The 26589-nt window shown below is 40.2% G+C and overlaps 2 protein-coding genes across 2 annotated transcripts in view; one reads left to right on the forward strand and one right to left on the reverse strand.

Moving 5' to 3' along the window:
• Window positions 1-205: 205 nt before the first annotated feature.
• Window positions 206-26589, forward strand: part of LOC140742914 (uncharacterized) — a 45168-nt gene continuing 18784 nt past the window's right edge. Inside the window, exons 1-2 of the mRNA XM_073073996.1 lie at window positions 206-361; window positions 9362-10130. The gene's annotated coding sequence lies outside the window, so the exon portion shown is untranslated. The remainder of the gene's footprint in view (window positions 362-9361; window positions 10131-26589) is intronic.
• LOC140757817 (uncharacterized) lies at window positions 21667-23727 on the reverse strand. The gene has a single exon (XM_073093691.1). It carries the CDS (start codon window positions 23725-23727, stop codon window positions 21667-21669), a length of 2061 nt encoding a protein of 686 aa, XP_072949792.1.

Genomic DNA, 26589 nt, shown 5'->3' on the forward strand with positions numbered 1-26589 from the left:
ACAAAAATTTAATGACGTCAATCAAACGTAAAGTTACAATATTACGTATTCAATGAAGGCGGCAAAACAATAAGTCGCTACTTACTTTTACTAAGAAACAGAGCAATGATAGCCTTAAATAAACTCTACCAACTCTATGTAGAGTAGGATATTGTATGAAGATCATAATGTGGTAGAGTTGGTGCCTCGTAACGCTATCATTGTGGTCTTGCAAATAGTGAGAAACAGTCGTTTCTATGTAAATATTTGTATTTTTTAAATATTTTGTTTATAAAAAGTTTTTCGATTTTTGAAGAGTGAAACTGTGATAGTGCAGTGCGTTTTGGATATTTATTTTATTGTAATTTTATGCAATATAAATGTAAGTATATTTTATTAATACTATAATTAAATTAATATTTTTAGCATATATTTCAATTTAAAAAATGTCAAAACACTTGCGTGGCACACACAAATATTTAAAACACTTTTAAATATCATTTTCCATTAAAATATAGAAATAAAAATATTTTAAATATTATTATAACTTTTTAAACACAAAATTAAGAAATAATTTCATGACAACTTCATAAATATGTGCTTATTAATCGACTTCAATTAGGGCTCTATTTACAAATTCAATAAATAATTAAAATAAAAAAATCAGATATGCAAATAGAGAGCAAGAATAAGCGGTAAATTAGATCATTACTATATGACTGTAATTTAGTACAATAAAATGTTATTCATTCTAATGAAAGGAATTGTAAAAGAAAACATATAAAATAAACACTTAAAACAACAATAACAACATTCATTTTTAAATAAAAAAACATAAATAATGGTTTATCATTAGTTCATCACTCTTAGTAGAGACTTTAAACTTTACATTTAACCCCCTTAACTAATCTTATATATAAAATTCTCGTGTCACAATGTTAGTTACCGTACTCCTCCGAAACGGCTTTACCGATTTTCGCTAAATTTGCCAATTGGTCTTAGAATCGGCTATCTATTTTTCATATCCCTAAGTGATAGGGTTGTTCACCCTTAACATTTTTTTGTTTATATAGCAACACAACGTTTGCCGGGTCAGCTAGTAATACCTAACTCTAACCAATTTTTGGCTACCATCGATCGAAATTTGACAATGTTATGAAGAAATTGTCAGATTCTATCATTCGTATCTTTGGTAGACAAAACAATCGATAGATTGGTTATTAATAACAGTCATTTATGAATATATAATATTAAGATAGATTTATTCTTTAACGCGAAGTAAATAATAAATGTGTTTGTTATAAGTCGGTTAAAGAAATCTTAAATTCCACAAATAGATTTCTAATCATTAAATATTCTAATTGAATTAATTATTACTTCTTATACCAAATTTATTAGTACCACTTAAACCAAATTTGTTGCAACTTTCTCCATACGGACCTCATTTCATTGAATAAACTAGTTAACCAGATTTTTGTGAATATTATCTACATAATTATCTTTATAAATAAATTAACTAAAAGTCTGTCATTGTAAAAATGCTATCTCTAGATATTAGTAACACTCTTAATGGTTCAATGATGGTGGCAACGCCGTACTTATTTCTAGTATCGGCAGTCTTGAGCTACTGCATTCGATTGAAGAGTGTAAGGTACATTCCTAATAGTTAAACAGGACAGTTCGATTTAGTTTACTGCAATGCATTTGCATACAACTTCATGTATGGTTTTAATGTTAAAAGATTTACGACACGTTCTAGCTTGGACTTTAAGAATAACAACACGATAATATAATACACTACATCTCTCACTGTCCTCAGGAGTAGAGCCTTAATTGGGGTTGGTTACATCCTTTTATGGACAGTTGTGACCATGGACGTAATTATACCTTTGTTAAGGAAGATGTCCAAAGAAACACCATGTTAAACTCCGAACATAAAGCTACTCTCATTGTAGTTCAAAGTGATCTGGAGCCGTCACTTTTCCACATTACCACAACACCGTCACGGTAGCACGGGGTTCTATGTAAACCGGGTCGGCGAACTATGGCAAGACACTGAGACCGACACCTATTATGAGATACCATCAGAGCAGATGAGATGTTTATTTACATTTTAACAACGAAACATAGATTAGTACAGATTACAAGAAAATGTAACCAGTTTTGACAATTGAAATTGTCACTTTCATCTATTATCGTGTTTGAAAAATATTAAAAAAATGTAGTTTTTAGATCATTTCCGAATTGGTAAAAACTATAAGAAACTTCTAATAAATGTAAAATTTGGAATAATGTTGCATTGGCATGACTTAAATTTGTATTGAAAAATCGTAGAAAAAGCCTAAATTTCTAATTAACGATCATTATACATTTTTTTAATTCCAAATAATTACCAGTTGATGTTCTACCAGAGGTCATTCTTACCATGGTACCTAAAGACTAAATTAGAACGCCTTTTAAGCATAACTCAATAGAACCCAACAGCACCCCAAACAACTAACAAATAATTTCTTCCTCCCGGCTCGTATATATACGTGTCTAATAACGAACATTCTGATATTCCCGTAATGCGCTCATCTAATACAAAATGTCGTCATTAATCATACAGTCAATCATAACTTAATCAGTCTAGATACAGATCGCTGACGGTGTAACTTGCACTACCTGTCCTGTTCCCATAGTTTTAACTGGCTAGATGACGCGACAAAGATGAGACAGGGTAAACTTTTTAAGGTAAATAATGTCATTTCATACTAGCGTCATTCACTAGGGTATTATTTCAAAATAGTGTAATTTACAAGCATATAATATCTTTCCAATGTCTCATATGTTTATGTACGCTTAAATACTAATAGTCCCATAATGCGTTCTTCTAACGTAAAATGTCATCATTAATCATACTGACTCACAACGGTGACATCACAACGGTGAAGGAAAACATTATGAGTAACCTGCAGACGTGAGATCTTTAAAAAAGTTCTCAAAAATCTGTGAAGTCTACTAATAAGCACTTGACCAGGGCGGTGCACTTTGACCTATTCCTTCTCATTCTGAGCGAAGACCCTGCTGGGCACGTGGGCAGTGGGACATTATTGGACAACCTCTAGTTTCAAATCGCTGTGAGTGTAACTTACATTACCTGTTCCCATACTTGTAACTATCTAGAATCTAGATGACGCGCCAGAGATTTGACAGGTTTATGAGAATGAGCTTATCACACAAAATATTTTTTTATTTTGTGGTTATCACTATAGTATCATTTCAAAATCGCGTTATTCACAATAATGGCATACAAACGCACGTCATTCACAACTATGTGATTTCAAATGCATGTCATTCATGAGGTTGTCATTTCAGAAGAGTGTTATTCACTAGGATTTTGTTTCAAAATGTTTAATTCGCAAGAATTATTAGAGTGTTATTCACTAGCGTGTTATTGCAAAAGTGTTCAACCTTATATTAAACATTTTAGAGTTAAGTCACTTGTAGTTTTTGGAATTGACTTGTTTTACAAAAAAAAAACAAATACGATACATCTAAAACAAGCAGAAAATTAACATAGAATGGTATTTGCAATTCTAGCTAGTTTTATGGCGCACTGTTGCATGTTCGATAACCCATAGACCCCGCGGTAACCCACTTATGGGCAACTTTCTAAGGATTACAATGGGTAATTTATTATCCTATGTTTTAGCTAAATATTTTGTAAATGTTACTGTTTGACATTTGAGAGTTGAGACCTTTATACTTGCTTTGGCATTGGTCTTCAGTCGCTTCTTAATGTGATCTGGGTTCATTCATAAATATACTAAAATTAATGACACAACATGATAATAGGAATTAGCAATATATTGAGAAATATAATACACTAATAACTCCTAACTACTTCTAGCAAGATAGTCCAGAATAAACTTATAGACCGTATTTTACTTTTAAAAATATTCTACTTCTTTAAGAATGATTAGACATTCTACACATATAACCTCAAATATGCCGTGGCACTGTGGAGGTCAAATTTGAAATACAATGAAATAACTCATAAAATACAACCTGTCAAATAAAAATTTCCAGGAGTTTAGGCTTACATGAAACAGATGTTCCATCTAAGTCCTCGAGAGTAGTAAGGTACCAGTTGTCGACTCAACCCCCTTAACCGCTCCATTAATAAATATATATCAAAAAGATAGATAGATAGAAATCTTATAAGAACTTTCTAGACGTCAGCCGAGGGTAGTCGCCACTTCCTTCTTACTAGCGGATAATGCGTGTTAGTGCTGTCGAAGCTAGCATTACGCAGAGAAAGTCAGATTAAAATCAGTCCCATGGCCCTTACGTGATGCGCATATTGATACACAAACAGACGTACTATCTAAGTGCATCTTATTTTATTACAGGTAATAAACATTTTAACGGTGCCTATAGAAAGTGAAACATTACATTTTGGTATGAGATCTCCAGGTTAGGAGATCGTGCCTGGTAAACAAACGGTCGGGCTACGAAAGTTTCTGTTCGGAGTTAGTTTAAACGCGATGTTGGGAAAACTTCGAAAGCGTGATTCAGAATACGTGTGGAGCCATCTCTTGACAGTTGTAAAAACTCAATACTCAATCCCGCTCAAACCAATGCTCAAATCAACTAGACCTCCAGAACATCTTGAAATATACTTTCGACATGTTGTAACAATTTCAAAAGATTTTATAGAACTCAAATGTCCTGTCCTCCTAATACCTATCTGTGGCTTACAGCAGGCTTTCAAAAAAAAAACTGCAACCGCCCATGGATCCTTGTTACCTAGATAGAAGAAGAGTCCTATCAGAGATCAACCACAGATTCGCTTCTGCTCCGTACGACTACTTTAGAATAGGTATCAGATGCCTCCAGATTCGAGCCACAAAGGGCTCTTCCGCCTTTAGGTAACTTAAGGCTATACGGTCCTAAGGCTATATTCCACAGGTAACTTAAGGCTACCTGAAGTTACTTCTTAGTCCTAAGTGTTACATTTTTTACAGAGTGGTCGTGATCATCATACAAGAAAATAATGGATTGTAAAGCGTGCCACAAATAGGCACGCTTTACAATCCATTATTTTCTGGCCGCCTTTCTGGTCATCATGAAATGGGGCATCCACTATATCCTTATTGTGGTCAGACTCGCATATGTGATCTGCCTTTGAGTCTATAGTTACTTAGGTAACCTGTTAACCTAGTCCCGGTAATGACTGTAACCAGCTTCGATATACCGCAAACTTCAGACAAGAAACAGTTATAAGAAAACCTATCAATGTAATGATCCACAGGGCATATAATGGGATACAAAATACACCTTATCTAATTTTGATACGGATTAAAACTGAATGTGGTAAGAGATTGGTGAGGTTAGCATCAACAATGTTAGGTCATTAGATTAGAAATGTCAGGTCAATTTGCATCAATGAAATTATTCAAATTGCAAAATTAAAGAAATCATAACATATATCTGTTTTTTTTTTGCTGACGATATTGGTATCTGATACGTTGAACTGATATAATCCGCGTCAAACTGCTATTAATTTATATATCCAGAGCGGACAGCATTTTTACGCAGACTATAACAAAAAAAAGAAAAACCTTTTAAAATCATAGTTTTCAATAAAAAGATGCATGCACAGATTATTTATACTTTTATACATACATGCGAGTATTTTTTGCTGACCGTATCTTATGCAACGCTTCATAAGTTTATTCAGTACATTTTAAATATATTGAAAATTGCATATAATTTATTATCAGTGTTACGTGTACAGTGGGTTTCAGCGCCGGGTGTTTAAAAGTGGAACTAAATTTAAATGAACAGGCTAGGCAGTTCGTAAAACGTTAGCAATCCAAGCTGTTGGATTCACTATTTTAATATCATCCAGGAATCTAATGGCATCGTTTACCAACAAGAGGTTACACTATTGGAATCGGTATAACTTAGAAAATCAGATAAAACTTACATTTTACTATGCACAAGTTGATTTTTTTGCTGATCGTATCGTTAAAGAGAATGATTAGACAACAATAAAATCCGATATTCATTTCATGTAATCGGTACTATTAATATAATTGCACTTCTGACGTCATAACTCAGTAATGACTTTCATATAATTTTTATTTAGGATGCATATTAAAGTACAATGACCATTATTATAATTAAGTGAAATGGAATTGAATGAAATTAAATTAATTATGGAGCCCTACGGCGCTTATCAGCTGTCAGTTACGGTATTTTTCCTTAATCTTTAATTGAAATGCACTTTTGTGTAATTAAGTAACAAATAATTATTCAATCCTGATAAGGAGACTGCTGTGAAGAAAAAAACTGCAGTCTCAATGTAATGTCTGATTAGATTGAAGTCAGGCTTATATAGTCATGTGGTCACTATCTTCGTCCTTAGTGGTAACACACCTGCGTTCGACCTTAAATGAAATCTCTGTTCTATATAGAGTTGGCTACAGATACGCATAGGCTCCACTGATCACTACCATCAGGTAGATTATATGGGTCTTTACTTTGGAATACCTCGTTGACTCCCAAATAGTGACCGTTATTTTAAAAGTACCTTTTTTTTTTTGTTTACGAGGGGGAAACCTTCAAAAGGTACCCGGCGCCGTGGGAGCGACGCAGGGTTATGTGGGATTTTTACCGCACTAAAACCCCCCCGGTGGCCGTCCTCGGCGCTGCGTAGAGGGCTCCGGGATCTCCAAAGGAACGCAACCAGAGTCCTCTTAGCGCGTTGCCCCGTCGGGCTCTGCCCAGGTGAGCTTGACGCTCGCCACACCGTCTGGTGCGTACGACGGTATGCGACCACACATACCGCCGCCCTTCCCGGGGTCGCTTACCGGGCGGTTCGAGCTAATTAGTAGTACGGTAATCGTCGGTACTTTCAGGATTCCGGTTCGGTTCCGGAAACATAACTGCCGTCACCAGGCAGGTGCAGGTATAGTCTGCGCCAAACTGCTAGTCCGCTCTGAAGTTGTTGCGACCAGGTTTAGTCATACATTTGGCTATCGCGATGCGATTCATTTCTATATTCAGAGTGGACTAGCAGTTTTACGTGGCCGATAACTATTTCTCATTAACAGGAGTGTAGCTGCAGTGTTCTGGTTTGGAAAGTGTGGGAATGCAAATGTCTTTCAATAGGATATACTCGGAATTAGTCTTCAGAGGTTTCCTTAGTCCTCAGCCACATTTGGAGCAGACTAAGGTAGAACTCGACACACATTTGAGTTTTCATACGTCCATGGGCCGCAGTGTTAAGTTGCATACTCATTTCCTACTTGATATCATTAAAAAACGCGTGCGTCACCGCGCGCGGATCATTGCAAGTAAATTGGATAATGTCGCGTACATTTTGAATCAATCTTTCCACTGAGTGACTTTGTAATTAGCATAAACCTTTCTATTTCATTATCGTTAAATCGATTACAGCGAACATTTTAATTATTTTGTGAAATCTCAATGGCTTATTTAATTTAACGGTATAACGCCTGATGACTTAATAAGCGGTCTTACGGATCAGTTGGCTTATACTCGGAACTAACTACGGAATAATTTACTATTTCCTAGACTATCTATCACTTTGATATCACGGAAATAGGATACAGACAATTCAAGTTACAAACATACAAACAATAAATAACACTTTCTAAACTCACTACGATTATATAAACTCCTAGTGTGAGAACAGAGATCTAAACTGATGTTTACCTAATCGAGGATCGAACCCGGATCTCTGTGCATGACTGGTATGGTATGGATCACTCTGCCGCGCTTAAATAAATTGCAAAAGTGAAATGTTTTAGAAAATTGTAATTTTAAAACATTTTTTTGCAATAAATAATTGCATTTCATTACATTTTAATAATGTTTACCGTCAGGTGTACTTTAAAAGTATATGTGTCGTTTAAAATTCAAAATACCATCAGATATAAGAATATATTTAAAAAAAAATTCAAATTCCATATTTTTGAACATAGAATCATAAAATGACAAGAAAAAAGTAAAACAAAAAGAATTTCAGATGGTTTTGACAATTACCTATTATAAATCTTCAGAGTCCATTAAAATGTAGCTGGTTTTAAGTTGACATATTACTTATTTCAGGAAGCACAAAAAATATTTTTTGGGCCACCCGTATAAATTCACATACTTTTATTTTCATCGCAGCAATGGTATTCATTTAACTTTCTACATTCGCATAAAGCAATTTAAATCATTTCTGCATCGGTTCCGTTATATCCTTATTGATTCGGTCACTGAATATAATCTCATTAATAAATCTACTTCCTTTGTTGCTTTTGCTGTACTCAAGTTGTACAGAATTCCTTTTAATAGAATATTCCAATTGTTTGTTTATTCATTGCAGTTAATATATTGTATTATGTATCAAATTTAATACATGTTGTGTCTATTTTAACCGAAGCTTGCGTACTATAAAATTAAACAAGGAAAAATTGTTGACAATTAATATGAAATCAATATCAGAAAGACAAATAAATTCATATTAAATCATTATCAAAAAATTGCCTGTTTTTTTTTTATTTATAGCAATAAATTGCTAGCATTTAGGTAAACATGAGAGATAATGTAATGTTACTCTTGGCATAATATCGTCTAAAAAAACAAAAAAATACAAGTTTTGTTATACATTTCGCGAAAGCTTGCCTAAAATAAAACAAAACGAAAATGTCTAAAATTAGAAAAAAATAAACAACTGACAAATAATTTGTATACTAGATCTTGCACTTAATTGCACTAAAATTACCAACACGGAAAATTAGACAGATCATTTGTATCTCGTTACAATATAGGACAGAATAAAGTATAAACTCATAGTAAACGTTCCATCGTGAGTTCAAAACAGCGGTTCGTTGGAGTTCGTGATTTTTGCTGACCCGAATTAGATGCAGTCGTGCGCTCACTGTCCTCGATGTTTACGGATTTTGCATACATGTGACCGTTGTAATTAAGAAGAAAGTGTATGGGAAAATCTATTAAATTCGGAAGACATCTTTTGCGGACACAGAAGTTGTTCATGTCCAGGGTTCGATTCCCGCTCACACACAAAAACTTTAAATGAGATATTGGATGTTTACATTTATGTATGTTTATACGTGTATGTTACAGAATTATATTAACAAGCATCATAGCAAAACTATTTATATGCTGGGTCATGAACCTTTAGTAATATAGTAAAATACGAGTAACACATAATAAAAACATATTAATATAGTGCTTGATTACCCCTATATTATATCGTAATATTGCATATCTAGAAATCATATCAGTTTTCCCTTACATCATGTTCTTAACCCCGCAGAAGAAAGTGAAACCATGATGACATATAATTCTTTTATTACAGCCAGCATACATCACCGGCGGTCGTTAAGAAAAACCAACGCTAACTGAACGAATTGCGGGAACAAATCATGGAGTTTCTAAAGTTTTGCCGTTCACTCGTACACTCAACTTCATTAAGATCGTTAAGATAACTGACGTACAGAATAACAGAAACAAACAAGGTGTTCAAGAGGCTGCAATTTCGGAGGAAAGAGACAATAGACGAGCTTTGCTGAACGTTTGCGTAATCCAAAACAATAAGGCAAATAACACGGTTAATTCTTGATATTGAACGTTACGAATCGAAAGTGAAGATTTGTTTTGTAACAGAAGCTCCGTTTTATGATAAGTGCAATCGATTACGTATTGCTGAAAGCAAAAGTGGAATCCAATGTGAATGACGTAAGGTAACATAAGATTTTAAGACCTGATTTACGAGGGGAACGAAGAATCTTCTGATCTGGAGATGGGCGGAATTGTGAAAACTGAATCTTAAAACAATTTATAGACGGTTCAGTTAAAGATTAAGTTGTAAAGTATTGTTATATTGTAAGTAGTGATTAAATTAAGCCACTAGTTAAAAAAAGGAACAAACTGTAATTGGATAAAGTTTTCAATATTTAAAAAATATAGGGAGAATATTGTGTTCATAAAACCAGTTTGCTAGGAAGTGCATAGTAGTGATGTGTTCGAAATACGGGTCACAGAAAATTTGAGAAGGTGCAACAATGATCATCGTGAAGAATCCTTGGATGCAGCTCTTCGGGAAATCAGACAAATGATCTGGATTGGTAAGTGTTTTGCATATTTTTACGCCAACTTCTTTCTGAAGACCCAAAATATAATATAGCATTTTTTGATTTAACATAAATAGCAGGGTAACTCGTAGCCAGACTGGTATTCAGTATTCAACGCCGTAACATGTAACGAATATCATAAGGAACAGGCGTCCTACATCACAGCTTATCATCTTTTAAGCTTTTTTAGGCGTGGCTGGTTCGAAGTGCTCAAATATACCCATAACGTGTAAAATTTTAGCGTATTCTTAAGAGGATCGTGAGAGAAAAAAGTTTTAATATAAATTCTATTATTTTTCAGAATAAATAGAAAATATTTTGCTTTAAAAATAATTAGTCCACCAATTTGAAACTACGAAGCAAAAACAGAGAAAGATTCGGAATTATATAACTGTCTCCTTTTTTCATCCGTGAAAATAAAAGTAAAATAAGACAATGCTCTAGTTTAGATCATTGTCTCACTCGAGACTGATAATAAATTGAAGTTGAATGACATAATAGATAATTACATAAGGTATTTGTTCTTCGGTGAGGATAGATTAATATCGTTAATAGCACTGACAAATAGCTGAGATATCGCCATCATATCTCTTACGAGTCAGCTAATTAGTGTAATCTCCGAAATCTGTATCATGTCAGTACAAAACGGTTTAACATTTAATATCATGGCCTCGTCCAATAGTTTTTTCAGTTTTATTTTCTTTAAAAATCTTCGAATCATCATCATTAAATAGGTTTTTGAAAATAACAATTCCATAATAGTTCTCATATGTGATTTTCTTTATTAATATCTTGAACATTGAAAATTATCGTACATTACGTTGCGCATAGTAACAGTTAACAATTAATCAATTTATTATTTACTTTGTCTATTAAGATCTATTAAATTATCCTCATCATCATATTCATTTTCGTTAAGTAGAAAGAATTCATGAACTTTGTGATATAATCTACAAAGCATTTTTTTCTCTTCCACGGTACGTCAGATTCTACGATCGGTCTTCTACCTTTGTAGCATGATTAGCGTCTATAATAGACATGATTATCATTTAATGAATAATCAGCATCTCTTACAATTAGAACGCCGACATCAACGGTATAATTGGTTTCCTCTGTCTCATTACTCATACACTATACGAGCGTTCTGTACACTTGTTCACCGATTTCTCGTGCAATAAAGATAAATGATATATATTTTAGGGTTCTGTACCTAATGGGTAAAAATAAGACCATATTGCTGTCTATCGTTAGGTCTTTTTACTGATACCATTATTTACTAATCTACCATCATATTTGGATGAGACCTCAACTGAGAAGATTCGGCGAAGTAATAATTATATTTGTATTTTTTTGTCGGTACTCCCATGATATCTTTTCTTTATGTTTAGTGCCATGACATCTAACTTTAAGTAAGGTCTGTGAAGCTTTGATAAAACTTTATGTAATTATAAGTACTTGTATCTTATGATATTTCATTTAGGCCACTATCTTCTAATTAAGGCGTATTACGCACGGAAAGTTTATCTTCCGCTTCCGTTGTTTGCGGTTTCCGCTACACCGGCTGACAACTGGTATACCTAAATGCAGAATTGCAGACCTGCCGTCCGTGGCGGACGTCCGTCGGCGCACCTGGAAAACGCGAGCGGGCCAGGTTTTCGAGAGATACCATAACTAACGATCTTTTTTTTTTAACCGTCTTTAAAAAGGAGGTTTCTCAATTCCACCGTTATGGTTTTTATATTTGTTGCAGATAACTTCGTAGTTTATTAACTGATTTTGATGATTTTTATTTTTGGAAAAACGATATTTCAAATAATAAGGAATAATAAAGAAATCAGGGTCTGATTTTGGCAGACCAGAGAAATCGAGGTGATAATTATATTTTACTTTATAGTGACATAAAAGTCAGCGGTATTATTTTTTGTTATTTTAAAATAATAAATAAATTTTAGTTTTTCCATAAAGTAAGTAGCAAACGAGCATGCAATCTACCTTACAGTAGGTAAGTGGATTTATCCGTCCATGGAAATCTGTAATCAACTCCTGATATGATAAGAGTAATACCTGAGGTGGACCACGTGGCGTATAAGCCTTTCTCTATTATCACACCATGTAAACCAGAGAAATGCTGTTATGATGCAGAAATGTCCTTTTTAACACGCTTTTATTAGCTTGGGTCGTATGTTTGTATGTATGTATGTTCGTAACTGTAACGGAATCTTTGAACCCGATTTCTATCCACTTTGAACGTTCAGTTTAATTCAAAATTTTGAAAAAATATCAAAAACCGATGACAATACGCGATTTTAATAATTTAGTACCATTGCCCTTATCAACATCCTCAGGATTAACGATTTTCGAGGTGAGAAAAAGCGCCTGAGGGAGAGTTCAGGCAAAGTTACTAGATTGATTTTTAGTTATGAAAAATAATAATGTTATTTCCCTATAACTCAAATGTACTGAAACATATCTATAATGCCATCTAGTAGAATGATTTTTAGGATTCCGTACTCAAAGGATAAAACGAAACCCTCCGCTGTCTGTTCGTGAGTCACAGGGCTTTATCTCTTAAACTGTAATAAATAGACACTTGATTTTTTTACAGACGACGCATAATGATGGTCGCTATAACAACAAATACTAAAAATTAATAAAATAAATATAGTTCAAAAAACTAAAAACACGCTTTTATGATAAAATCAACTAAAAAGTAGAAAATAATTTTCAATCTAGGAATCAATTAAGGAACAGTAAATTGTATTATTGTGGAAAAAGTGTGGGGTGCTTTTCGAAACTTGATAAGTGGAGCACTCCACGCTTTTTTCACAATTATACAATTTACTGTTCCTTAATTGATTCCTAGATTGAAAATTATTTTCTACTTTTTAGTTGATTTTATCATAAAAGCGTGTTTTTTAGTTTTTGAACTATATTTATTTATATTAGAGCTTGATCACCTATCATAGGTCAAAACTGCAATTATTGGCATTTCCTGTGTCATAGCCACGGAACAAGAAAATATTTCTTGTTTCGTTGGTCATAATATAATCAATCATCTTCTCTTGCGTTACATATACATACATCACAAATATTATTTATTTCCTTTGATTTCTTTTAACAAGTTCGCAAAATACTAACTCGAAAAGATGTCTCATAGAAAGTCTTTCCACTATTCTATTGTGGGAACTTTTCCCCTAGAATTTTATATAATTATTTTCCTCCGATAGACAATAGTCATGCTCAATATAGTTCGTTGGATAACGATGTAAACAGAGTGTCTAATATGAGCGCCGACTTCAGAAATATGTACTAAACCAACATTAATTTCAATTATTTTTTACTTTGTGGTGACATACGAGTAGAAGTCGGTTGTATTTTTATTGTTAAAAATTTTTTTCATCCTTTTTAGTGATGACATACTAACATTTATATTACTACAATATAAAATTGTAAAAACGTGATCATGAATGAAGGTAAGGTCTGAGTTTACATTGATTGGAACCGCCAAGCGGTTCGAGCTCCCATTCTTGCCACCCGCAACCCCGGAAGCCCCCTTTTAGTCGCCTCTTACGACAGGCAGGAGATACCGTAGCCCTATTCTACTCCCGGAACTACAGTACGTAATAGTCACCCAGCATCCACACATTTGCACCGATACGAAAAACTGCTTCACTCTAGTACCTCCGCGGTGGTACCTCCCGAACCATCTGGTCACCAACTTTCAAGTTATATTGTCGTTAATCAACCCTAAACAAATATAAACATAACTAACCGAAGTACTAAACCTTTCTCTTTTACGAGACAAATAAACGATAAAGCTATCTTCTAGACACGTAAACAGAGCACTCAGGCGGTTATAATCGATTGGTAGCAGCGCGAACCAAGTTAGTGCAGATTCATTCGTTAAGGTATTTTTTATTAGAAGCAAACGACCAAGCATTCCACCTGATGGTAAGTAGCCTAAGTAGTAATGCCGCCCTTGGACATCTGTATCCGACTCTTTTTTTATAATATAGGAGTAGCAGACGAACATGCAGTCCACCTGACGGTAAGTGGCTACTGCCGCTCAGTCCAAACCCAGATAAGATTAGATACTCCTGAAGTCGACCACAAGTGCGCCGCTACCCCGGGGGACTAAGCTGGAACGCCTCGGAAAAGTATGTCCCTTCCAACCAGAATACAGCAGCGCTTAACACTACTAAGTTAATAAGCAGAAATAGGTATGCTGGTGGTGCCGCCGGAGGCGAATCACAAAGGGTTCTACTACAGGATTTCATCTAAAGCCGATCACATGGCTTTTCACTTCTGATGACTAATATTAAGCTCTCATAAGGTAGCTTAGGTAGGATGTTTGAATAGATGCCTGATACAATATTAAGCAACGGCCAGCATGCTCAGTATTTGGATGGGTGGCTATCATGTACGGTTCCGTATCATTCAGCCGATGATCCCTGATGATTGCTTTAGGATGCCAGTTGTTAATTCTTGTCAGAGGTCCTTTGGACGACACTGTAGACAGTTCGTTACCCATTGTCTATTATTGCCCCACTGCTGGGCAGGGTCCTCCGGGATAAATTTATTTTTAGCGACAATATTTTTTCGTCGTTTAGACAATATCAAAGAGCGATATTTATGGCAACAAAATTCGCCAAACATATTTCACGAATTGTGAGGGTTGACGTTGACTGGGGCTGTACACTCTGTACAGTGTACTGTTAATATAGGAAGAACGAACAGTGTTTAGTAATTCGAATTTCGAATTAGGGATGGCGATTTGAAATCGATTACTCCGAGAATCGATCTTTTGGACCAAAAAAAATCGATTATTTTAATCGATATTTCAACTCAGAAAATCGATTTTTCGTAGTCGATTGAGCATTCACTATTTAGTTATACATATTTTTTGCTGATGAATACATTTTTCTGTGGTTGTTTGCCAGACCAGGCCGACCGATTTTTATTCGCCCCTGAAAAGATTGATGATTGATTTTTGGACAACCGATTTTACTGAGGATCGATTTACTTTATACTTCGATTCGAACCGACCTTCTTCAGTAAGAATCGCCTACGTTATAAATAAGTCGTGACTCGAAATCGATAAATGACTGAAGTTAAGGATTTATAAGGACCTCATTAATTTAATAATATGATCCTGTCAAAAATATTCAAACCAGAATACACAGCAACTAGAGAACTAGTTGGAATCCGAAGAAATAGTCCTTACGTCGACCTCTTATAGTAGCTACGTCGTACACTCGTCACCGTGTTTCAGTGGAATGGTAAGCGCCATCTAGTTGTAAATGTATATAACTATTAATACAGCGACATCTGTCGAACAAACTTTATAATTAAAAACGAGTCTGCCTTGCGTTCAAACCGAGCAGAGTCTGAGATAAATAGAATATACTTAGTGGTTAAAACATACTTTAATAAGGTAACATTATATTACATGTAGTTTCATTTTACTATCAATAATGTTAAACAAAATTAGTTGGGTTACGGATTTGTTTTGTTTCGGTATACAATTACCTATATTTATTTTGTGCTTCATAATTATGATATATATTTATAAAGCAGAAAAAAGGGTTAACTTAATTTTAAAAGTTATGTAGTAACAATAAATAATATATATGAAAAGAATTAGGTTAATGTTTGTAATAAGATTACATTAAGTATGGAGTACGCTTGCAGCGCTACCTGTCTCTTCTTTGAGAAACTTTTGTATAGAAACACAACGTTATATTCCGCGTATCTTATCTAGATGGCGCTGTTTAACTCCCACAAGAAATACAAGTGAGATAATAGCTGTGTTCATTATTTAATATCGTTTCACTTAAAATATTTGATTATAAAGTAAGGTTTTGGTTGTTGTATCGTAAATGTTGTAGAATGTTTCTACCAGCGCCAATTCATTTTAATGTGATAGCAATGTGATAGATTATAAGTTGGACAACATTGAAATTTTAAGTTCGCGACATTATTATAACCCCAATAGATAAGTAATATCACTATAAACAGTATAGACAATAGGTACAAAATAAAATTATCGTACTGTTTTGGCTTTTTCTGTATCATGACCAAAGATCATCATCATTTGCTGCATAAGGGCCGATACTAACATAGAGAAAAAAATCTAAGTCTATGGCCGATACACATAAATGTCAAATGAAACATCACAAGACGCACGTTTGCTTGAAAAACAGTCTCAGTACTCTCAGTGTTCGCGCCTAAATTAAAATTGCGCGCGTCTCAATCGCATCGCTATGAAGACGGTCGACGGCGGCCGACAATGACCGACGGCGACCGACAACACCCGACCGCTGCCGAAGGGAGAGTGCCACGCGCGGGGATTACGCAGACCACTTTGTAAAATTTTATTTTATAAAGATTTTTTATGAAATTTATTACATCTTTATAATTATTTTGTAAAATTTAACATATCATTGAAATAATTAATAAGCTACCAGCCTATCACTCAAATAAAACCCCACAAACAATTAATTAACTGAAGAATTACCTATTATAGCTAAAGCTAATTTATTATTTATTTATTCTAATGAATTTTCGATATTAAGTATATTTTTTTGTCAATTTAAATGTACAATTAAGATACTTGCCGATTATAATTTCTAGGCTGAGCGACATTTTTTGGCCGTCACATTACTAGTAATAAAATTTCTGGCTCTCAAATTCCATACTTAGCAACACTGATAACTGAATTTAGTTTTAACGACTATTGATTTTGAGTCTCGCGAGCCGGATTTTTTGAGTTAGCAACAGTGTTCTCAAACCTACCGATTTTCGGTATTTCCACCGATTTTGGCCCTGTCCTACCGAAATATCGAATTGCATTGATTTTTCAACGATTTTAGAGGATGTAAATTAACCCGATTTTTGATGCAAATTTGCAAATCGATAGATAGTAAAGTATCAGTGAACAAAATAGACGCTCGTCAGGACGAAATAATCTGTGAAATACATAGATTAGTAAAGATTACTCACTCCTAACAAGAAAATGTAACCAATTTTGAGAATTGAAATAGTTGAGTAAAAAAGTTATGCTACGTCTCCGTGCTAAAGTGTTCCTAAAATATTTGAAATATTTATTTGTCATGTAAAATACGCAGTATTAGTTATTTATTCGTCAATTTTATCTAAAAATGTTTTTTATTTGTCAAGAATTCAAATAAAATATCTGATAAATCAGCCGTTTGTGGCTTAATTCCGTTTCAAGGCGGTATCTTTACTAATCTATGGTGAAATATAGGTATGTCAAGGAAAAATATCGCCTAAATGTAATATTGTTGTATCATATATCGATTTTGGTTCAAATATACCGATTTTAGTGGGGAATTATACGGATTTTGTTTATTTTTATTCGAGAACACTGGTTAGCAACACTGCTTAGTATAAGCGCGCGTAGTGCTTATATTCTCTTTGGAAGCATGTTATGTCACGCGCTACGGCCGCTGTTTTTTTTTATAATATAGGAGTAGCAGACGAGCATGAGTCCACCTGATGGTAAATGGCTACTGTCGCCCATGGACATCTGTAATCAACCCCAGATAGTATTAGATATTCCTACCTGAGATCGGTCACAGATGCACCGCTACCCCTGATGACTAAGCTGGAACGCCTCGGAAAAGTCTGTCTCCCTTATCACACCCTTCAAACCGGAACACAGCAACGCCTAACATTGCTGTTATTAGGTAGAAATAGGTGTGGCGGTGGTGCCGCCGGAGTCGAACCACGAAGGGTTCTACCAGCTTCATAATACGACCCTTCAATACTCCCCCATGTGACTATTGTGGAGCGACCTGCGCCATCTAGAACAATTCAAAATAACTGTTAGAACAACATTTTATTTTACGCAAGACTAGATGGCAGTATCCTCCTTCTGAAACACGCTAACGAGTGTACGATGGCCGGTCTATAAGTGTTAAAGATACTTTGTACTTACATACTCATATCATATGAACATATTTCTGGAAGGATCGATATATAGGATCCCTATGAATAATAACTATGAGTCATGAGATTTTTTTTTTTTTTTTTTTTTTTTTTAACGCGGAGAAATCCTCATGGATTCCCTTCCGCCCGGGGGAACGAAAGGGATATGTCGGACTCTTACCGACTAAAACTCCGCGGCGTTCCTCTGGACGCTCGACGCCGGGTCGCGAGAAGCGTTAGCATTACATTCGCGACCCGGCAACGTCGGCCGGCGCTGATGTTAACGCCAGCCACTTCCCGAGAGGGAGGGGCCTCTCTCAGTTATATTCCTCATGAGATGAGCGTGCGGAACGCACACACGACATCTCGAGCCCTAAAGACCGGAATTGGATTCCCCCGAATCCGCCTCCGTGGACTCAGGGAACGGGGAAAGAGCGGCTTTCGAAAGCCGCTCTACGGCGTCCCGTGCGCCTGCGACGGACTGGCTGGGCAGACAGAGCTTCCCTGACCCTTTCCGCCGCCTCCTTGGCGAGCATTACTGCTTCGCAGAAGGAGCGCACCGCCTGCCACGACCTGTCACTTCCGACCATGGCGCGAACCACGGACGGGAGCGAGAGGTCGGCCCCCAATACAGAGCTGAGCGCACTGCGCTCCGCACTCCACGCAGGGCATACCTCCAGCGTATGCTGGGCCGTCTCATCGAGGCAATTGTCACAGTGATGGCACCTGGCCGTCGGCTCCCGCCCGATCCGACACAGATAACTCCCGAAACAACCATGTCCCGAGAGTATCTGAGTCAGACGAAAGGACAGGACGCCGAATCGCCTACCTAACCACTGTAGAAAAATCGGACGAATTGCCTCGATTGTCCGCAAGCCGGCACTAGGATCCGCCAGCCTGGACCTCCACGTCTCGGTAGCCCGTTGAAGCAACTCAGCTCTGTGCCCCTCCAGTTCCTGCTGTGCGGGCGGGCGGCCCCAGGATCGGTGCGCCTCCTCACGCCACTGACGTAGCGACGCGAGGGCTCTCGCTTCCAAATCCCAGGGCAGAGAACCCGCCAGCACGCAGGCCGCCTCACACGAGATCGTGCGATAGCCCCGTATAGCCCTGATCGCCATCACTCGCTGGACTCGCATTAATAGAGCGACGTTTCGGCGATTCAGGGCATCGGCCCATACAGGGGCCCCGTACAGGGCCATCGATCGTACGATGCCCGTGTAGAGACGTCGACACGACGTCTCTGGTCCACCGAGGTTCGGCAACAGTCTTCCCAAGGCTGCCGCCGTCCTCAGTAGCCGAGGCACCAGGCATTCGAAGTGGGGACCGAAGTTCCACCGGCTATCCAGGACAAGTCCTAGATACCTCATCGACGGCCTCACGTCGATACGAACTCCGGAGACGACGATATGTGCGTCCCGGGGTGGCGCTTTCCGTGGGCCGTGAAACATCACAGCCTCGGATTTTTCGAGCGCCACCCGCAAACCTAATCGCCGTATGCGGCCCACTACGAATGCCGTGCCGGCGGTGGCGCGGAGAGAAGCAACCCTGTGGTTCTCGCCACAAGCAGTCACCAGGGTGTCGTCCGCGTAACAGATAACACCGACACCCGATAGGGTAGCTCCTCGCAGCACCCAGTCGTAGCCGATGTTCCACAGGAGGGGACCCAGCACTGACCCCTGTGGAACTCCGCACGAAATTTCCCGCCGACACCACCGGTCTTGGCCGGGGTATTCCACCGCACGCCCAGACAAGTAGTCACTGACGATCCGTTGCAGGTAGGGGGGCACACCATGGTAACGGAGTGCCTCCCTGATGCAACTCCAAGGGAGGGTGTTAAACGCGTTGGCGATATCAAGAGACACCGCCAACACAACCTCACCCCGGGCAACTGCATCCTGCACAAGGGACTTCACTTGCTGCACCGCGTCTACGGTGGATCTCCCTTTGCGAAACCCAAACTGATTAGCAGCCAGATCCGGACCGACCTCCTCGAGGTGCTCCACGATTCGGGACGCCACAACCCTCTCAAAAAGCTTGGCATCCTCGTCGAGCATCACGATAGGCCGGTACGCGGATGGGGATTCCGCTGGTCGCCCTGCTTTTCTGAGGAGGACAAGACGGCCTGTCTTCCACCGTTGTGGTATCCTGGACTGTGCCAGACAGGCGTCGAAAAACCTCCTCAGACGAGGCGCAAGAGCTTCCATGGCCAAGACCACTATGCGGCCCGGTATGCCGTCAGGACCAGGGGCGGTGTTTTTGGTACGAAGCCGTGACACCGCAGCTCCCAACTCTCCCAAGGTCACTGGCGGTACATCATCCGGTCCGGGCGCCACGACAGTTGGAGACACCATAGGAGGACATGGGTGTTCCTCCGTCCGCGGAAACAAGGCCGACACGACTCTGTCTAAAAGCTGAGGCCGGAGACTTTGCGTTAGTGGGGGTGCCCAGGGGCGAAGTTTTGACATCGCCAACCTATACGGCCTGCCCCATGGATCGCAATCTAACGTCCCCAGCAACTCCTCCCAGGCCAGAGTCTTAGCCCTGCCGATCGCTGCCACCAACTGCCACTTGGCCTCCTTGAAAGACGCATGCAAGAGTGCAATCTGCATCTCGTTCCTGTTCCTCCGACGCCTGTAATTGGTGTACTGGCGTCTGGCCACAATACAAGCGCTACGCAATTGCGTGAGCTCTGCAGACCACCAGTACACTTGGCACTTGGGAGGACGACGCCTGGAACGGGGCATAGATGCGTCACACACTTGTGTGTACGCTCCCCGAAACCATTCAGCTTCTTCCTCCACCACCACAGGGTCAGCGGATGACACCCAAGATTGCACAATTGCAGCCTCCTTCGCTAGGTCCCTGTCGAGGTGCCTCAACTGCCACCTCGGGCCGTTGTCAGCCGGGGACCGGCGTGTGCCGGTTGGAGCGTTCTGGGACGCAGAGAGATCAAACCGAATATATCGGTGATCGCTCAGAGTCTCCGCATCGACCATGACTCCCCAGCCTCTTACACGGCGCGCGAGGGTGTAGCTTGCGAACGTTAAGTCCACAATAGACTCACCCTGAGGCCGCACGCACGTGCTCACCGATCCCCGATTGAGAAGAGCTAGTCCCTGTCCGAGAACCCATTCCTCCAGTACCTCACCCCGCGCACTCGTGACGCGCGATCCCCAAGCCGTGTTCCAGGCATTGAGATCGCCCGCCAGAAGTACGGGGCGAGGGTGGCTCTGAACGATCAGGCCACCCACCTGTTCCAGAAAAATCTCGAACTCGGCGAGTGATCTGTTGGGAGAGAAGTAGGCGCCAATAACCACAACATCTCCCAACAGAGCAGCGACGCATCCCGGGCCCTTTGCTACCTTTTCAAAGGGCGGGGAAGCTATCGCGTCCTGACGTATGATGGCCACTAAGCCGTCCCGGTCCCCTACCCAATTTGTATTATCGGGAGGAACGAAGTACGGCTCAGCAACCACAGCCACGTGAATCGACCACTCCTTAAGGTGTTGGGTCAGGAGACTCTGTGCTCCTGCGCAGTGGCCGATATTAGCCTGGAGGAATCGGAGGTTGTGGTCCATAATTAGGATTCCATGGCCACAACTCCGTTCCCGGACCCTCCAGCTGAGCTGCCGCTAACCGACTGTGTTGAGGGTACAGTCGGTGGTTTTCGCCCTTTAAGCCGAGGGGCAGTACAAGACTTGCCCCCTAGCCTATGGTCGGCCGGCTTCTTGGCTGCCGCACACGCTGTGCAGTGTGCTGCGACGGCGGTGCAATCTCGGGCAATGTGGCCCGATTTCCCGCAGCGGTAGCAATCACCACTGCGGTCTACCGTGCTACTGCACTGCTCCCGAACATGCCCAATCACCAGGCAGCGGTAGCAGCGCAGCGGTCTCGCTTCAAGCAGAGAGACCTTGGCCGACACCCATCCGATCAGCACTCGCCCGCCATCAGCCACCTTTCTGGCAGCACTTACCGGGCAGCTCAACCAGAGCGTGCCCAGACCCGAGTGGTTGCGGCGGATTTCGCCAGTCTTGACGGACGTTAAAGCACATCCGCCAATTCCGGCAATCGCCGCCGCGACTTCTGCTGCGGAGACGGCGTCATCTAAACCGGACACGCGTAACTCCGCACACTTTACTGGTCTGGACACTACCGCGTCCTCCCCCAGGGCTGCACGCAGCTTGTCTGCCAGTGTGTCCGCCTTGTCGGAGCTGGTAGCACCTGGAATCTCAAGGATTCTAGCCCCTGTGGCGGACACTTTAAATTTAACAGACTCGATGCCGAGGCCTTTAAGATCAATCTTTTCTTTGGCCTCGGATAAAGCTGCGGCGTAAGTAACGCCCTTCTTCAAAGCTTCTGGCTGCAGCTTGATAGCTACAGCAGAAGAGCGGGGGGGACGCAGCTTGCGCGTCTGTCTTCGTCCCTCCTTATTTTGCGGTCGCTGAGAGCCTGGCGTCGCAGATTGGGCCCCCTGTGGTTGCAGTTGGGCGGCACTCGGTTGTGCAGGCTTGGATCGTCGCCTTGTAACCACATTCCACCCCTCATCCATGGCAGCAGGAGCTGGTGGCAAGGGTCGAGGCTCCTTTTGGGGCGGAGTCTGAACAGACTTCCCCTTCTTCCCCCTCTGGGACTTCAGGACTGGACTGTTGGAGGGCACGACCTGGGAGGTCGGCGCCGCTGGACTCTCTGGCTGCTTGGCATCTTTCGCCCTATCAGCAGCCAGTGGCGGGCGAACGCGCGGTTCCGGTGGCAGCCTCTGCTGCAGGGCCTCAAACCTTGCGTTGACCATCGTACCCACTCGGAGCATGATGGTCCTCTCTATCTCGGCCAATGGATCGGAGGCCGTGGCAGCCACAGTTGGCGGTGCCTTCTCGGCAACTGAGGTCGGATCCTCCACCACCCTGGCGTTACTTCGCCGGATATCGACCCTCAGTTCGGCCATTTCACGGCGGAGTTCTGCAAGCTCCGTTCGCAGCTGGTCATTGTCCGCTTTATATCTGTCGTTGACCAGCCGCAAACGGGTGACCTCTTCCGTCTCAGTGCGGCGTTGGAGTGCATCTATTGCCTCCGAGATGGCGGCAGCGGCGTCGCGCAGGGCCTTCACTGAGGTCCCCTTGAGGTTCCTCGATTTGCTCGCTACTTTGGAGATAACCTCCACCGAAGCTCGAACGCGGTCTTGGAGCTCTGTTGCCAGAGCCTTCTCTACCGCGTCATTAGCGTTTGCTGGCGGGGTCTTCATTCCTCGCGCTATTCGCACCTTGCGCGCCGCTTCTTCGACCTCTTTTTCGGCCCGTAGCTGCATTTCCGCACGCTCTGCGGCCACCAGTTCCGCCTTTGCCTTGGCTAAGCCAACGTACTGCCCAGTAGTAGGCGGTCGACCTCTGCCTCGGCGTGCAACGGAAACTTTCGGAGCCTTCGCCGGCTCTGAATTTACGCCGTCATCCTCATCAGACACTTCTCCTGTGGCGGCTCGATTGCGTTTCCGTGTCCAGAACCGTCCTTCCACCTCCGAGCCTTCAAAGCTCATAGCCGATTCGGAGCGTGACTCCACGGCTTCCACTCTTTCTACACCCGTCTCAGGCACTACGTCTACTCCACCCGTCTCGGGCACACCATCATTTAATTTAACAGGATCATTCATGTTGTTCCCACGAGTATGGGGGATATAAAGGTCCATCAAAGGAGAGCCCCCTGTCCTTTGGTAACTCTAATACTGTGCGGGGTCGAGAGGTCCCGCACAGACGGCCGCTAGAGGGCAGACTTGTCCCAGCCTACCACCTCTCATCTGTTGTGAGAGGCGACCGAACGCCACGTACCTCAGCGTCCGGCCTTTGGGGTTTTTTATAGAGGTTATCTCCTCGCGGTCCGGGCGGTTAAGCCAAGACCCCCGCTTCACCAAAGCCGCGAGACATGACCACGACACTCTGGTGGGTTACGGTTTTGGTGACGGTGGCAAATGAATGCCTACGTGACGGCAGGGTAAGTGCACGCCACGCCCGTCACCCTTGACCCGGGAAAATACCCCGACGGTCAACGAGATGCCACTGCCGCCCGATACGGGACAGACGCAGCGCATCACAACCACCACACATGGTAATACTGCCGCCCGATACGGAACTGACGCAGAGTACCACAGCAACATTACGGGGTAGTGCTGCCGCCCGATACGGGACAGACGCAGCATACCGATGAGATGCAACTGCCGCCCGATACGGGACAGACGCAGTGCATCCCAACCGCCACTGGAGCGCTTTAGCTTCACCCGCTGCTAAATTGCAACGGGCTACTGAGCCCCCCCACCACGACAAGGCGCACTCCAACTTGAGGGGGATGAGTCATGAGATGTGTTTACTGATTACAACAACTGTTAGAAGTTTCACAAAGCTATATTTAGTATAACTAATAAGTTTAGAAGTAGTACCCATCCCATAATAATTCCAATATAACAAAATAAACCTTTAGTGTCAACAGCGATAATATGTACTTATATTTAAATAGAAATAAACTATCAGTGCTAGTCCGCTCTGAAGTTGTTGAAGCAGGTGTAGTCATAGAATTTGCTATGGCGATGCGATTCATTTCTATATTCAGAGCGGACTAGCAGTTTTACGCGGACTATACCAGTAACCTATAATATCGATATGATCCTACGAGTATATGATATTGATTCAATAGCGAATAGGTGACCTATCCGTTGATTGCGGCAAGGCGGAGATAATTTGGCGATCTTTCTTTGTCGACAATTAACATATATAGATGCAGACATTTTTTCCATTAAATACTTAGGATAAAATAAATTTGCAATTTGTACTGTGGGCACGGGTCTCCTCTCAGAATGAGAAGGATTAGGTCATAGTCCACCGCGCTGGCCAGCTACGAATCCGTGGACTTTGAGATTTTTTTGTAGAAATCTTAGGTGTGCAGGTCTGTTCACCATGTTTTCCTTCACTGTTTAAGCAAGTGATAATTAATTTCTAATACACACATAACTTTGAAATGCCTGGAATTTGAACCTCGGACCCCTCGATCGAGAGGTTGACTTTCTTAACCACTAAGCTATTACTGCTATGTATAAATAATTAATATGCTATAAAATTACTCATCTAAGTTTAATTGGAAAAAGTTTTGCTGCTAATGTAATCAATATAATCAAAATCCAGAAAATTATTGTATTTCGAGTATAAAGATAATTATGTCGTTAGGTAATTAGTAGTGATTTTAACGACCCTTATGACTATGGTCTTATATTATATTAGGAATTTTATTTATACGGACGAACCATAATTATTGCTTATTTCAAATCTTACTTGTTCACTATATATTATATTCAAAATTTTTCTGTCTATACTTTGGTCTAAGAGATGTAACCATATTTTCTAATATTACTGATAAGATAATAATGGTGATATCAAGTTGTTACACAAATAAAGAAATTGCATTATTTAAGGAAATAAATATTGTATTAAATTTTATGACATAAATAAGTACCTGCACTTACTTAGTTTTATATTTGTAACAAAACAACCCTTCGGGAAGTAACGGGTTTGCACCTCTTTATACAACTTATTAAATTCATTGACATGATATTCACAAAAAAATGTCTACGCCTTGATAATAAACAATGTTTATGATCATCGAGAAATAGTGCACCTTAACGCCATCTAGCGTATAATGCAGCAAAAATTCTGTCATACAAGTTTAACACTTTGACACTAGATGGCACTGTACATACCAGTGAAACACGCTAACGAGTGTACGACGGCGGTTCTATAAGAAGCAAAATGACTTTGAACTTTGTCTACCAACCCGTATAAGTTTTTTAATAAAACTTCATTTTTGCAGGGATCGATTTAGGGATCCTTTTATAAATTAAGAAAAGAAATAATTTATAATGTTCAATGAACTTAGCGTTATTGAATTTAAATTCGTCGTTCTATTTATTTTACTTTAGTATTTTTTTTTATTTTTACTATTTTTACGTTACGTTTCTCGTTTATTAACCGACGTTAATAAACTAATAATTAATAATTATATACTTCTAAAGTCCTAATGTCTAATAAATTAATTGTATCGTTTACAATTGATCATATATGATGTTAATTCTTGTCTCAATATACGTAATCAATCTATCATTATTTTCCTATGAAAAATGAAAGAAGAAAACATGACTTCCCGAATTATTACATAGACAAGCATGCAGGCAGTCCACCTAATGGTAAGTGGCTACTGCCGCTCATGGACTGTAATCAATCCCAGATAAGATGGTATTCTTACTGAGGTCGGTCACAGATGCGCCGCTACCACAGAGGACTAAGCTGGAATGCCTCGAAAAGTATGTCTCCGTGACCATATCCTTTAAATCTGAACACAGCAGCGCTTATCATTGCTGTTATTAGGCAGAGCAGGCAGGAATAGTAGTCCATATAACCTTACTCCTGCGTTGAGAGTCGGCTCCATGGGAAGGGAACTCCTCAACGGTGCACAACATACTCATGAAATTTAA

Source organism: Epargyreus clarus, unplaced genomic scaffold, assembly GCF_041222505.1.
Source record: "Epargyreus clarus isolate Ecla_fem2 unplaced genomic scaffold, WU_Ecla_fem_2.2 ptg000001l, whole genome shotgun sequence".
NCBI lineage: Eukaryota > Metazoa > Arthropoda > Insecta > Lepidoptera > Hesperiidae > Epargyreus > Epargyreus clarus.

Excerpts from the sequence above, each read along its gene's own strand:
- LOC140757817 (XM_073093691.1), bottom strand. The coding sequence starts at position 23,727 with ATGAATGATCCTGTTAAATTAAATGATGGTGTGCCCGAGACGGGTGGA.